General features: G+C 32.4%; 1 protein-coding gene across 4 annotated transcripts in view; it reads left to right on the top strand.

Moving 5' to 3' along the window:
• dpysl2b (dihydropyrimidinase like 2b) overlaps window positions 1-13481 on the top strand; it is a 39235-nt gene extending 25754 nt beyond the window's left edge. For all 4 annotated transcript variants that reach the window (XM_051120438.1, XM_051120437.1, XM_051120436.1 and 1 more), the window contains 3 exons: window positions 3700-3879; window positions 5420-5585; window positions 5732-13481. In XM_051120438.1, coding sequence (XP_050976395.1) covers window positions 3700-3879; window positions 5420-5585; window positions 5732-5823 — 438 coding nt within the window. In that variant the 3' untranslated portion in view covers window positions 5824-13481. The remainder of the gene's footprint in view (window positions 1-3699; window positions 3880-5419; window positions 5586-5731) is intronic.
• Window positions 13482-14686: the final 1205 nt, after the last annotated feature.

Genomic DNA, 14686 nt, shown 5'->3' with positions numbered 1-14686 from the left:
TTCTATGGCAACACCAAAGCCCTCACGTGTTCCTGAACTCGGAATTACAACTCGGAATGTTTTTAGAATTACGACTTAAACCAGTTACAGATGTACCACGTGAACGCCGTCAGATTCGTTTTAGTGCTACCTCCATGTCTGACAACATGGAAAGCTATGAGTAAAATGTCACGTGTTGTCATCTCGGAATTCCGGTAATTACGACATGGCGTGAAGGCAGCATAAAACCGGAAGTGGCGGACGAGAATCCATGAAACGCACACGTCAACAATCGGCCATATTGGTGGCACTGAATGTAAACAACACCACTGCACCAAATAAAACTTGCTTATATAGCTGATTATCGCTGCTGAAAAAGGTCAATTGTTGTCATGTTTTGGGCTGTACTAATCGGTCGGACCAGGAAAAACATCTAGAGTGCTATAGACTGCCAAAGGTTATAACATATCAAGGAGAAGAGTGTAAAAAAAGGTGTTTGTGGTTGGCCAAACTGAAACCGGGGATTTCCAGAACAAGAATCGACAACATTCATGTTTGTTCTTATCATTTCCAGGTCAGGTAGGTGAAATGATTAATTAATACTGCTTGAATGTTTCTTTACCACCTTTAACTTTAGTTTGTCAAAATATTGCGCCATTTTCTTGCCTACTGAGTCCTTCTCTATATAATTTAGCAGCTTCCACGTGTTTTTTCTGTGGTTAAGAAAGCATAAATTAGCATAACAAAGTATTCAATAGTACATAACCTTGCAAGCCATGCTGTTGTTTGCATCGGAGTATCTACAATATTGCCGCGCATCCGGGTAACTGACCAAATTGTGACGTAAGCGCAAACCCTCCATTAGACCCTCTTTATTTTCCAAGGCTGTATGATATATTAAACCCATTTAAACCTCATAATAAAGCATGCTAATGTGAATAAACAAATGCTACGATTTAAGTAAATAAATATATGCGATGCAGGTTTAACATATGCGCTTTCATTATTTACATGCGTGCAGGTTACATACCTCTCAGAGCGAAATGGCCAAATATTAACGATTAAGTGGACAATTAAATGTCATTTAGTCAATATTATACAAGGATTAGATCACGTTGTAAAGTGTAATACAATCATCAGGTCATTTGTTGTAATGCGCCATGTTTATAATATGTAATGCAGTTTTGTTCATTAAAACCATATGATTACTTGCTTTTGATACTTTGTTGAAATTAATTATTATTAGGGTAACAGCCCTATTGCATGTTATTGATTATGTTTATGTGATTTGGCTTGTAATCATGCCATTACATTTATGTCCTTTGGTGTAGTTAATTATAGAGTAAAGTTATGCTGTTCTTATGGAGGTGGTTTGCAGGCCTGACCAGAGAGCACTGGTTGTTGTGAGTGAATGTTGGGTGTGGGTTGCGTTACTCATGCGAGTGATGTCATTCTCAGCTCTGCTGGGTAATTGATGTCTCCCTCCTGGTTAACAGAGCACACAACGCCATCAGGATCTTTTTAATGTCTTGTATTTGTGTTCTTGAGCTTACAACACACTGGCTTTCGAGAGTTGTGTTCTTGTGTCTAGTGGATGTTATGTTTAAGTATATATCTAAACATCCTAGAATTCGAGAAGGCAATTAATATAATGTAAATCTTTAGACATAGTTATAAATTATATTTTGACCTGGTTTTACAGACAGGGTTTAGACTAAACCAGGATTAGATCATTTAGGACATTTAAGACATATAGGAAACTGGGGGATTATGTTATACATTAATAATTAATATAAGATAGAATAAGAACACACACACACACACACACAAATATAGTAATATATAGTTTTATTTATGGATAATAAATGTTTTTTTAAAGTATTTTATAAAGTCAACAATTATATAAACCAATATACAACAAAAAAAACAAAATCAAAATATACCAACAAAAGTAAAACTAACAAATAATAATAAAAAACAAAAATAAAAACAAGAAACAAAAATAATAACATTCTATATGAAAACAAATGATAAAAATAAATAATAAAATAAAAATAATAAAAATAAAAAATAATAATAATAATAAATAACAATAAATGTAATATAAAAAATAAAATGAAAATTATATTTAAAAAATAAAATATGTAATAATTATTTAATCATTGGTTAATTGTTAATTAATAATTCTTAATATTTATAATTATTATTACCTCACAAAATATTGTAAGAATTATGCTTTAAACAAGAACAAATTTGTATAATTTGTGATTTTTTTTATTTATTTAATAATAATAATAGTAATAATAATAATAAATAACACAATATAAAAAATAAAAATGATAACAATTTATGAAAATTATATTTAAAAAAATACACATATAATAAATCTGTAATTATTGGTTAATTATTAATTCATAATTCTTAATCATTATTATTACCTCACTAAATATTGTAAGAATCATGCTTTAAACAAGAAGAGATAAACTGTATAATTTGTGATTTTTTTTTAAAAATGTATCCTTAAAATAAAATAATAATAATAATAATAATAATAATCAAATAAAAAGCTGAAAACCGTGACAATCATTAAATGGCATTTATATTAAGAAGCATGAAAACAAAAAAAATATATATATTATAGAATATTTTAAAGAGCAATATTAAATAATAATAATAATAATAATAATAATAATAATAATAATAAAGAATGTAATGTACAAAATTAAAATGATAATATTTTCTAAAAATATATTTAAAAAACAATATTAATAATTATTTAATTATTAGTTCATTGTTTAATAGTTCTTAATAGTCTTTTATTATTATTATTATTACCTTACTAAATATTATAAGAATAATGCTTTAAACAAGAAAAAATGAATTCTATAATTTGTGACTTCTTTTTATTTATTCTTAAAATATTTTATTTAAGATATAATCACTGAAATATACTTCAGCTTTGATCACAGAACTAAATTATATTTTACAATACATTCAAATACAAAACAGTTGTTTTAAAATGTAATAATATTTCACCATATGACTGTTTTAACTGTATGCACCCTTGGTGAGCATAAGAAAATTATGTGTCTTAAAATTTGCATTTCACTTCGCAAGTAAAATGATCTTGTGTATTTTGTTTTAAAATCAACAAAACAAAAGTCCTGATTGAGAAAACAGTTTTATTTTATTCAGAACTGTGGCTAATCAGTCGGTGTGTGAGCACCTGTGTGTTGATTATCAGACTCACTGAATAACCTCATGCTGTTTTTAGGTCTTGTGGGACGTACTATATTGCTTTTAGCAAAGCGCCAGTAACATTTAAAAGGGTGGTCACACATTTGCCAGCACACACACACACACCCTGTAAACTTTAATATACTTCCTCCCTCATTCACTCCCTCTCATTTCCAGCATTCCTTGTTTTCTTTCTACTATATTTCTAAACCGGTCTGGGATCTGACAACTTACCTTAGACATGTTGTTTAAATAGCTGTCTGAAATGATCAATAATAATTTCCAACATGGGACGTCACCTCCATTTTACCTCTGAACATGATGCTTCAGTTTGCGGAAAGGATTGGGATTGTTTGTGCAGTGATTTTCTGCTTCGTAACTATCGAAAGTTTCTGAAATGTTACACGCTGGAAATGTTTGTAAATCAACTGTAGGTTCTTGTTCTGTGTTGTTAGTGTCATGTTGTTGATTGTTGTTTTCCAGGCGGTCGAGTACAACATCTTCGAGGGCACTGAGGTGCGTGGGGCACCGCTGGTGGTCATCAGCCAGGGGAAGATCGTGCTGGAGGAGGGGAACCTCCACACCACTGAGGGATCCGGCCGCTACGTTTCCCGCAAGCCTTTCCCTGACTACGTCTACAAGAGGATAAAGGCTCGCAGCAGGGTGAGTTATGGATTTATTTTTTTTAGGTTTTCTAATATGAAATTTATGGATACACAATCTTTTAGTGATCATATTGATCATTATTACTATTATTATCAGATATTTTTGAATATTGCAATGTCATTTAATGATATTATGTGTATGTATATGTGTGTGTGTATATATATATATATATATATATATATGTACATTTGCTTATTTTTGTTTATTATTGTTGTTATTTTTCAATATAATTTGTAATTAATTAATTTATTTATTTATTTATTTTCAGTGGAATACAAATTTAATATGTATATATATGTGTATACACACACACACACACATATGCAGGGGTTATTATTGCTTATTTTGGTTTATTGTTGTTGTTATTTTTTCAATATAATTTTTATATATTATTACTATTATTATTATTGAGTACTGTTGTGTCTTTTTTATAGAATATTATTCTGTAAAATATTCTAGAATATTATATTTTTGTTTTCATACTTCTTAATATAAATGTAAATTAATGACTCACTTTTTTCATATTATTATGATTATTACTATTATTTCAGATTTTTGAATATGTTTTAATAAAGAATGTTTTATTATAGGTTGTTTTATTTTTTATTATAGGTTGTTGTTTTTTATTTTAGTTTTTTATTATTATTTACATTTTTTAATGTTGTTTTATAGAATACTGATATATTGGCTTTTATTATCAGTAGTTTTATGTAATACTGATTTTTTTTTTTTTTTTTAATTATAAATATTTATTATCCCTTAAATATTCTATAACATTATATATATATTTTTTGTTTTCATGCTTCTTAATATAAATGTCAATTTTTTTAATTAGTTTTAATATGGAATGTTATTTTTTATTATTTTTGATTATCACATAATCAAAATAATTCTTATTATTTTCAATTATATATATATATATATATATATATATATATATATGTGTGTGTGTGTGTGTGTGTGTGTGTGTGTGTTGGTTTTAAAAGAATATAAATGTCATAATAATATATAAATAAATATTATATAAATATATAAAAATATATAAATATAAAAAATAAAGAAATAAATTTATTTACATTATATATAAAATACAATTTTAATATAAAATGTTATTTATAAAATGTTTTGTTGTTATTGATTTTTTTATTAATGTTGGTTTTGTAGAATACTTAATAAAGAATTATAAATATTTGTTATATAAATAAATAATCTTTTTTTTTTTTTTTTTCTGTTTATTATGAATTATTTTCATATCTTTTACTTTTTGTAGTTTTTTTTTTTAATCTTGGTTTTATAAAATACTGTTTTGAATAATATAAATATTTATTATCCATAAATAAATACATAAATGAATGAATACATTTCCTATTTTTTTCTGTAAATATATTCTGTAATAAATTAAAATTTATGCCTGTTAATATAATCTGTTAATATAAATAAATGTTTTTCTGCATTAATGCTTCATTGTCATTTTCTAAGTGTTTGAGGTTATCAGATAAGCTGTTTTATTAATTTTATCATGCACTGTTGTTGTTAGCTTGCTGAACTGAGGGGCGTCCCACGGGGTCTCTACGACGGGCCGGTCTGCGAAGTCTCAGTGACGCCCAAAGCTGTGACCCCTGCTTCCTCTGCCAAAACTTCTCCTGCCAAGCAGCCTGCTCAACCGGTCCGCAACCTGCACCAGTCCGGCTTCAGCCTCTCCGGTGAGCAGTTTACAAAATATACACTAAAAATCAAATATTTTATTCACAGTGTGAACTCTTTTGACTGCTTTCACAGGAACAGTGTCATCGCGTTTACATATTTAGACACCATAGGGTTGATTCCCTTTTGATTTGTCTTATTTCAGGTGCTCAGATTGACGACAACGTCCCCCGCCGCAACACCCAGCGCATCGTTGCGCCCCCTGGTGGCAGGGCCAACATCACCAGCCTGGGCTAGATGCCCTCCGTCAAGTCGACAGGAGAATAGGGGGTTGGGGGGGAGGGATGTCTATAACGGAGGTGTTTGCTGAGACCAGCGTGTCACATCGGGAACCCTCCACAGGGCCTATGATTCTCCACTCCCTAGTCTCCCAACCCCTGAGCTCTCGCCCGATTCCCTTGTTTTACTTTCCCCAAACCTTGCACCACGAGACATCTAGAGAAAAAAAAGTATTTGCCTCATGTGAAGAGAGAAGGAAAAAATGTAACATCCACATTTGAGCACTTCTGATTGTATGATTTTTATACTGTACTTTCTACCCACCACGAGTCATGTTATTATTTTTGTATTTAACTTTATTTGCTTTTTGAAATCAGAGGGATCAAGTGCGTGTATTAGAGAAGCTGTTCATCATTGTTACTTATTAACAAGGCGAGGGTTAGAATACTGGGTTTCTTGTGTCATTGCTTGTGGCTAAAAGTCTATTAGGACTTTTAAGTCTACTACATTAGGAATGTTATTATTTTTAAGATTCTTTTATTAGTTTTTTTTTACTCAAACAATCAGTTTACATCAGTATGAACACCTGACCGTATTCCGCCCGTGCCCTTTCTGTACCAGTCAATAAAAGAAAGCTTTTCCAGTGGTCGCTGATTAAAAAAACGTGTTGTTTCACAACCAGAGATATTTAATTAACACTGTTAATGTTGTAGAAGAAGAAACCGCATGTAAAAAACAAACAGCTTAGCAATGTTGGAGAAAATAAGAGACGACCACAAATGGTTTTAGCTGAAAACCCTCCCTGTTTTGGCCTCAAACTATTATTATTTTTTTTTTTTTTTTGCACAAGCTGCTTCAATACATAAAGGTTAAGAAGAGGATAAAATTAAGTTTGGATTTGGCCGTCAAAAAATTGTGAGCTGTTTAGCTACTGTAAGGATAATTGAGAACTTAGCAGGTGTTAGCTATGGAAGCCTATTTCTGTCAGGGGATATGAAAAAGGTAACTACAACTTTTTGTCTCACAATTCTAACCTTTTCTCAATACTGAGTGCATATCTTACAGTTCTGCTTTTATTCTCACAATTCTGAGAGTAAAACAGTCAAAAAGTCAGAATTGCGAGATGTAAAATCAGATTTCTGAGCAAAGAAGTCAGAATTGCCATATAAACTCAGAATTGCGAGATGTAAAATCAGAATTCTAAGGAAAGACGTCAGAATTGCGATATATATATATTCTCAGAATTCTGAAGAAAGACGTCAGAATTAATATATAATTTCAGAATCGCGAGATGTAAGATCAGTCTTCTGAGGAAAGAAGTCAGAATTGCGATGCATAAACTCAGAATTGCGAGATTTAAAATCAGAATTCCAAGGAAAGACGTCAGAATTGTGACATATAAATTCAGAATCGCAAGATGTAACTTCAGAATTCTGAAGAAAGACGTCAGAAATGATATATATAAACTCAGAATCGCGAGATGTAAACTCAGAATTCCAAGGAAAGACGTCCGAATTGATATATAAACTCAGAATCGCGAGATGTAAATTCAGAATTTCAAGGAAAGACATCAAAATTGCGATATATATATTCTCAGAATTCTGAAGAAAGACGTCAGAATTGATATATAAACTCAGAATCGCGAGATGTAAATTCAGAATTCCAAGGAAAGACATCAAAATTGCGATATATATATTCTCAGAATTCTGAAGAAAGACGTCAGAACTGATATATAAACTCAGAATCGCGAGATGTAAATTCAGGATTCCAAGGAAAGACATCAAAATTGCGATATATAAACTCGGAATCGCGAGATGTAAAATGAGAATTCTAAGGAAAGACGTCAGAATTGCGATATATATTCTCAGAATTCTGAAGAAAGACGTCAGAATTGATATATAAACTCAGAATCGCGAGATGTAAATTCAGAATTCCAAGGAAAGACATCAAAATTGCGATATATAAACTCAGAATTCTGAAGAAAGACGTCAGAATTTATATATAAACTCAGAATCGCGAGATGTAAATTCAGAATTCCAAGGAAAGACATCAAAATTGCGATATATAAACTCGGAATCGCGAGATGTAAAATGAGAATTCTAAGGAAAGACGTCAGAATTGCGATATATATTCTCACAATTCTGAAGAAAGACGTCAGAATTGATATATAAACTCAGAATCGGAAGATGTAAATTCAGAATTCCAAGGAAAGACATCAAAATTGCGATATATAAACTCAGAATCGCCAGATGTAAGATCAGTCTTCTGAGGAAAGACGTCAGAATTGCGATATATAAACTCAGAATCGCGAGATGTAAACTCAGAATTCCAAGGAAAGACGTCAGAATTGCGATGTATAAACTCAGAATTGCGAGATTTGAAATCAGAATTCTAAAGAAAGACGTCAGAATTGTGAAATAAATTCAGAATCGCAAGATGTAACCTCAGAATTCTGAAGAAAGACGTCAGAAATGATATATAAACTCAGTCAGAAAGTCAGAATTGCGAGATGTAAACTCGCAATTGCAAGCAAGTCAGAAGTCTGAGTTTATATCTCGCATTATATTATATCTGACATTGGCCAGAAAAAGTCTCAATTGTGAGCTAGAAAGTCATAATTTCTTTTTAGCTTCCATAGTTAGCTAAAGAAAACGCTGTATTACATCACTTTTGAAGAACAACATGCATGTGAAATTGGTAGCAACTTCCTAAGGCACTAAAGCCCAAAGTATACTTAAGTGTTGAGGCAAACACTTGGTATATGTTTACAGCCGAACTTGTTGCCTTTCAAAGCATTTTTGATAGCCTTGCTCAAACAGCACTCGACACAGGAGCACTAGAAATGAAGTAGAAACGAGACATGTTGACACCTTGTGGACAAATAAGTGCAAGAAAATGTGCTTTTGTGAACTGAGTGTAGAGATTTACACGCTTATTAAGCATACTTTGGGCAGAGAGTCAACCCCCCGATGGATGTTTCCGTAAGTTTGGCTGAAGCGCAAAACGAATGTGCCATGTGAGTCGTGAGATTTTACGGTCTATTGAGGACTATGCCGCTACTTTCTATGTCAACAAATGTGATATCGCAGACCTTATGCTAATGTGTCTTTTTTTGTATCTATAACTCCAAGCTGTGCCTGAGATGTACTGATCACGTTGAGTACTTCTACAAGAGCTTGTTCATGTTTTTTGTTCGAGACAACTCAAAGGCTGTTAAATGTAAAATAGCCGGTGAACCGATACAAAGGTGCCAGATTTTTCTCTTAACTTGTCATAGTGCTATTGAAAGGCTTAAAATATGATTTATCACAGCACCATTTCTAACGTCGACATTCATTTTAGTGCCGTAGTAAATGCTACATACTGTAATAATATCATAAAATAAAAGTTAACGGTTAAAGGTGATTTTCAACAACTGCGCCTGTGGCAGCTCCATGTTTTCGTGTTGTTGTTCCTTTTATTTTGTCAAAGAATGAATGAAAGATTTTTTGTTAATCTGTTTGTTTTTCATCCAAGTTGGGCTGGAAACCTGAAAAACATACCTTAAAACATAAAGGGCAATGCACTGAACAGCTAGTATCAGTTTTCTTCTGTGTTTGACGCATTTCCTTTTGAAACAAGACGTCTGGACTGGGCACTCTGAAGGGGTCATCTCTTTATATGAATAAATGAGGCATTAGGTAGGCTATGTCAGTCATTTATTGGTTTATTATGATTTGGCATTTTCTACCCAATGCTAGTCAGTTGCTTGTGGTGTTGAGGGCGGGACACTGTCGTTCTTGAGAGCGTTTGATTGGACAAAAATCAGCATAGTACAAGATTAGTCATCAATATTTTTACTTCATTTGCAGTTTGGAGAAAGATGTTTCAAATGTGTTTATCTGCTAACATTTATGAGTACACTAGCATGGAAGTTAGATACCGCCACAAAACTCTTAAAGTAACGATATTCCACATTTTGTGGATGGTGCTAATATTTAGGTTCAGCTCAGACAAAGAAGGCATAGTAGAAAGTAATAAAAAGGCTTTAACTGGATTTAATGTGCCTTGCTTAAATCTCACTATGGATTAGCAATGGCGGGACTTTTTGTATAGCCTGTTTTTCATTTAGTAAACCCTGTCCTCCAGCTGTTTTCTTTTCCCTCTTGCACATCGGCAAAATCTTGGCCTCTATCATCATTCTCCATTGCTTTCCTTTTCCTCTGTGACTCAACACAGAGAAACACACACACACACACACACACACGCTCTGATTCATTCCAGTGCTGCTGACAGGGTTTAAACTTACATATTCATCGCTGCTTGGTTGTTGTAAAGTTATTGTTTACTGGAAGATTTTTTTTTAAACTGAGGAAACTACGCTCCTAAATGGACTTGGTGATGCGAAAAAAATTGAGTTGGGGATGTCAATACTTTTGAGTTCACTTGCAAAACTTTAGCGTTTTCCAGATAAATTTCACATTTACTCGCAAATTGTTAAAGTTTAGTAAAACGTGGTTGGAGGATAAAGTATGTTTCAAAGCTCTCAAGTTCTCTCACAATTTTTGGCGTTGCCAAGAGATGCTTTGTGTTTACTCGCAAAACACGCTTTCTTCTGAGAAACTTGCACTCATTTGCGAAACTTGAGTTATGTTTGGTAAAATGAGGTGCGGGAAAAACTATATTTCATCGCTTTTATTCTCTTGCAAAACTTTTGTGTTCCCTAGAGCGTTTTTCCCTAGCAAAACGTTAAGTTAAAGTTTAGTAAAATGTGGTGGTGGGAGAAGTTATTTCAAAACTTCGTTCTCACAATTTTTTTTTTTTTTTGCGTTCCTCTCAGAAACCTTGCGTTCATTCCCAAAACTTGGTAATGTTAAAGTCTAGTAAAATAAGATGAGAGGAAAAACTATAGTCCTATTTCAATGCTTTTGAGTTCTCTTGCAAAACTTTTGCTTTCCCCAGAGAAACTTTGCATTCGCTTGCAAAACGTTATATTAAAGTTGGCTGTAGGGTAAACTATATTTCAACGCTTTCAAGTTCTCACATGTTTTTGCGTTCCCCAGAGAATCTTTATGTATACTCGCAAAACACGCGTTCTTCTGAGAACTTTGCAAAACTTGAGTAATATTTGGTAAAATGAGGAGGGAGAAAAAAAAAATATTTCAACACCTGTGCTCTCTTGCAAAACTGTTGTGTTCCCCAGAGAAATTTAGCATTCGCTCGCAAAACATTAAAGTTTAGAGTTTTAAGTTTAAAGTTTTGTTTGTGTTTCTTTCTTTCTTTTTTCTTTCTTTTTTTTTGCGATCCTCTGAGAAACCTTGCATTCACTCGCAAAACTTAGGTAATGTTAAAGTCTAGTAAAATTAGATGAGAGGAAAAAGTTTAATGCTTTTGAGTTCTCTTGCAAAACTTTTGCTTTCCCCAGAGAAACTTTGCATTCGCTCGCAAAACGTTATGTTAAAGTTTAGTAAAATGTGGCTGGAGGATAAATTAAGTTCTCTCACATTTTTTTGCATTCCCACAGAAACGTTTTGTTCACTGGCAAAACACGCATTCTTCTGAGAAACTTTGCACTCACTTGCAAAACTTGAGTAATGTTAAAGTTTAGGGAAAAAAATATATAAAATATAAAAATAAACTATAGGCTTATTCCAATGCTTTTGAGTTCTCTTTCAAAACTTTTGCGTTTCCCAGGAAAACTGCATTCCCTCGCAAAACGTTATGTTAAAGTTTAGTCAAATGTGGTGGGAGGAGAAATTATATTATAAAACTTTTTCCTTCACACAATTTTTTGCGTTCCCTAGAGAACTTTGCGTTAAATAAATAATGTTAAAGTCTAGTTAAATGACATGAGAGAAAAATCTATAGGCCTATTTCAATGCTTTTAAGTTCTCTTGCAAAACCTTTGGGTTCCTCTGAAAACAGCGCTCGATTGCTTCTGCTTTCCCTTAAGAAACTTTGCGTTCACTCGGAAAACACTGTAATGTTAATAACATGAGGTTGGAGGACAAACTATATCTCGGTGCTTTTTCAAGCTGAAGTAGTACGAGTGAACGCAAACTTTCGTTTGCGAGAGAGCCAAAGTTTTGCAAGCGAATGAAACATTATCTGGCAATACTTTTGCAAAAGTTTTGCGAGTGAACACAGAAGTATTTAATTACAATTGTTCCTCACGTATTGTCATCATTTCTTTCCACTAACGTGCTCTTAGAGAAACTTACACTGCAAAGAAAGAAATTTTGCTTTACAGTAAATTCTTAAAAGGTGCGACATTCTTAAAAGGGGACTTTCCTGATCACAGAAAAAAATAATTTGTGTATGTAAGTTTATATATTTCTTTCTTGTGTAGCCTATATATAAGAATTGGGTTAAAATTAATTAAATGTTTACGTCTTTTTACTGGGATTCACGACAAAAACACTAATTAAGAAAATGACATTTTGTACCATTTCTCGATATAAACGTTAATAGAACACCACCCTGTGCTCACTCAAATGTCCGCTCTTAAACTAGTTTCAGTCATGTTCTTCAAGTTCATTAGAAAAAAAGCTACAGCAAGAGAAAAGTCAGGTTGTCGTTTCACCGTTAGTCTTAGGAATGTGTATCTCTCAAATGGAGTGTAAGGCGAGGTTATAATGATTCATTCGTCTGTTCGCACGGACTGATGTGTTAATAATGGCCTCTGCAGGCCCCACAGAGTCTATCACCTCATGACTGTTATGATTGTTTTCTTTCTTCCTGTTTCTTTTTTGTTTCTTGCTGACCTCATTGCTTTCCCACTGTTACTATGACGACTGTCCCTGCAAGACAACAGGATCTGACTCTTTTATTTGTCATGGCAACACATTATACATCGGAAGCATGCCCTTAGCAACCCTTCTGGGCCTGGTGCTATTAAAACAACATCGAATGACTGGATCATTTCAACTTAGTCGTGATTACAGTGTAACACAAACCATTTACAGTACCCACCCTTAAAAAAAAAAAGACAGCTGCCTCGTACTTTTCCCGCCTTTCTTGCATAGTGGCACATTTTCCTCAGATTTGTAGGTTGATGGTTTGAGAGACAATATTTATAGCTATTTTAGTCTTGTTTTCCAGGAAGGTAATACGTTTAGTAATTCTAGATATATTGGGAGAAAAGAAATCTTACTTTTTAATTTAACATTTTATTTGTATTTCTCCACAGTTTTGCTTCTGAGATAAATTTAATTTTTTTTTTTTTAAACAAACAAAAAAAAGTTATTTCATTGAAGTTGGTGTGGAAATATGGCATAAACTGAAAACAGAATTGTGTTTTCCATGTCCTTTCCTTATTGAGACATCAAATCATATGCAAGAGTTCAAATGAAACATGCCTTAAGCATTTCCTCTGATCCCAGAGCAGCTGTTGGCACTAACACTACACACACACACACTTTGCTATGTACGCTTGAATGTTCTTCTATGCGTGGTATGTAATCTATGTAAAATGCAGATGGGAACTGAAAGATTGTTCAATCTGAGATTGCCAATGATTTCTAATCCCAAAACCTTCACTTCCCCCTCTCTTTCCTTATTCAAGAAGTGAACGTGTTGTGTGCTGGTGTTTATTCTGTTGGCTGTGCTGTTTGAGGATGTTTGCTTGCTCTTAAAAGTGTCAAATCCCTTGGATGGTAATGTTACAAAAAAGGAAAATTAATAAAATGGAAAAAATATGTATTTTCTCTTCTCTTTTCTTAAATTTTAGCTGTTCCAAATATATATATTTGGAATTATGGAATTATAAGGTTCTGTCTGCATTCTGAACGTTTTTAAGTTATTGAGCTTCAAAGTTTTTGCGTTCCATAGACTTCTGTTCATAGAAACATTTTTGTTTTCTAAAAAAAAGGCCCATAATGTACACCGCTTACAAAAGAAACATTACATAATATAAATAAATTGTCATTGAATACGAATATATGAATAACTCCATTTTGACAAAAATGTCATATAGAACCTTATAATTGCAAGGCGACGACATACACATACACACACACACACACATATACATATATACATGAAGAGTTCAGATGCAAAACCAGCTAAAAGCCATCTCGGTCAAAAATGAGATAATGATACTGAGTGAATGCTCCTGACACATATTATACATCCATCAAATACTTTTACTTCAAACTCACTAAAATTCCAGCCTCAGCCCAATCAGAAGTACCAGTACTTACATAGAAACCTATACATCTGAGCCTAATAAAAATGCATTTTTTAAGAAAGATGTCAGATGGATTTAGCTGGTTTTGCATCTGAACACTTCATATATATATATATATATATATACATACATACACAGACAGACATCATTAAGGGATCAGTAAGATTTTTAATGGTTTTAATGGAGTTTCATATGCTCTTTAAGACTGCATTTATGTAATTTAAAAGACAGAAAAAAACAGTAAAATTGTGAAATATTATTGCAATTTCTAATATTGGTTTCCTATTTTGATATACTTTAAATAGAATTTATTTCTGTGATTCAGCGCTGAATTTTCATCAGCCATTACTCCTTCAGAAATCATTCAATATGCTTATTATCAGTGTTGAAACGGTTGTGCAGCTTATTTATTTAACTTTTTTCTTTGATTCTTTGAATAAAAACTTAAAAAGAACAGCATTTATTCAAAATAGAAATAATTTCTAACAATATAAGTCTTTACTATCACCTTTTATCCATTAAACGCATCCCTGCTGAATAAAAGTAGTAATTTCTTAAAAGAGAGAGAGAGAGAGAGAATTTACTGACCCCAAACTTTTAAATACTACTGTATATTGTAATACAAAATTTCTGTTTAGAATAAACACAGTTTTTCTAACTTTTTATTAAAGAATCCTGAAAAAAGTATCACAGGTCTTAAAAAATATTAAGCAA

The sequence above is a fragment of the Labeo rohita genome, chromosome 10 (genome assembly GCF_022985175.1).
Source record: "Labeo rohita strain BAU-BD-2019 chromosome 10, IGBB_LRoh.1.0, whole genome shotgun sequence".
NCBI lineage: Eukaryota > Metazoa > Chordata > Actinopteri > Cypriniformes > Cyprinidae > Labeo > Labeo rohita.
The sequence above is the reverse complement of the archived record's forward strand: the minus strand, read 5'-3'. Positions and strand labels throughout refer to the sequence as shown.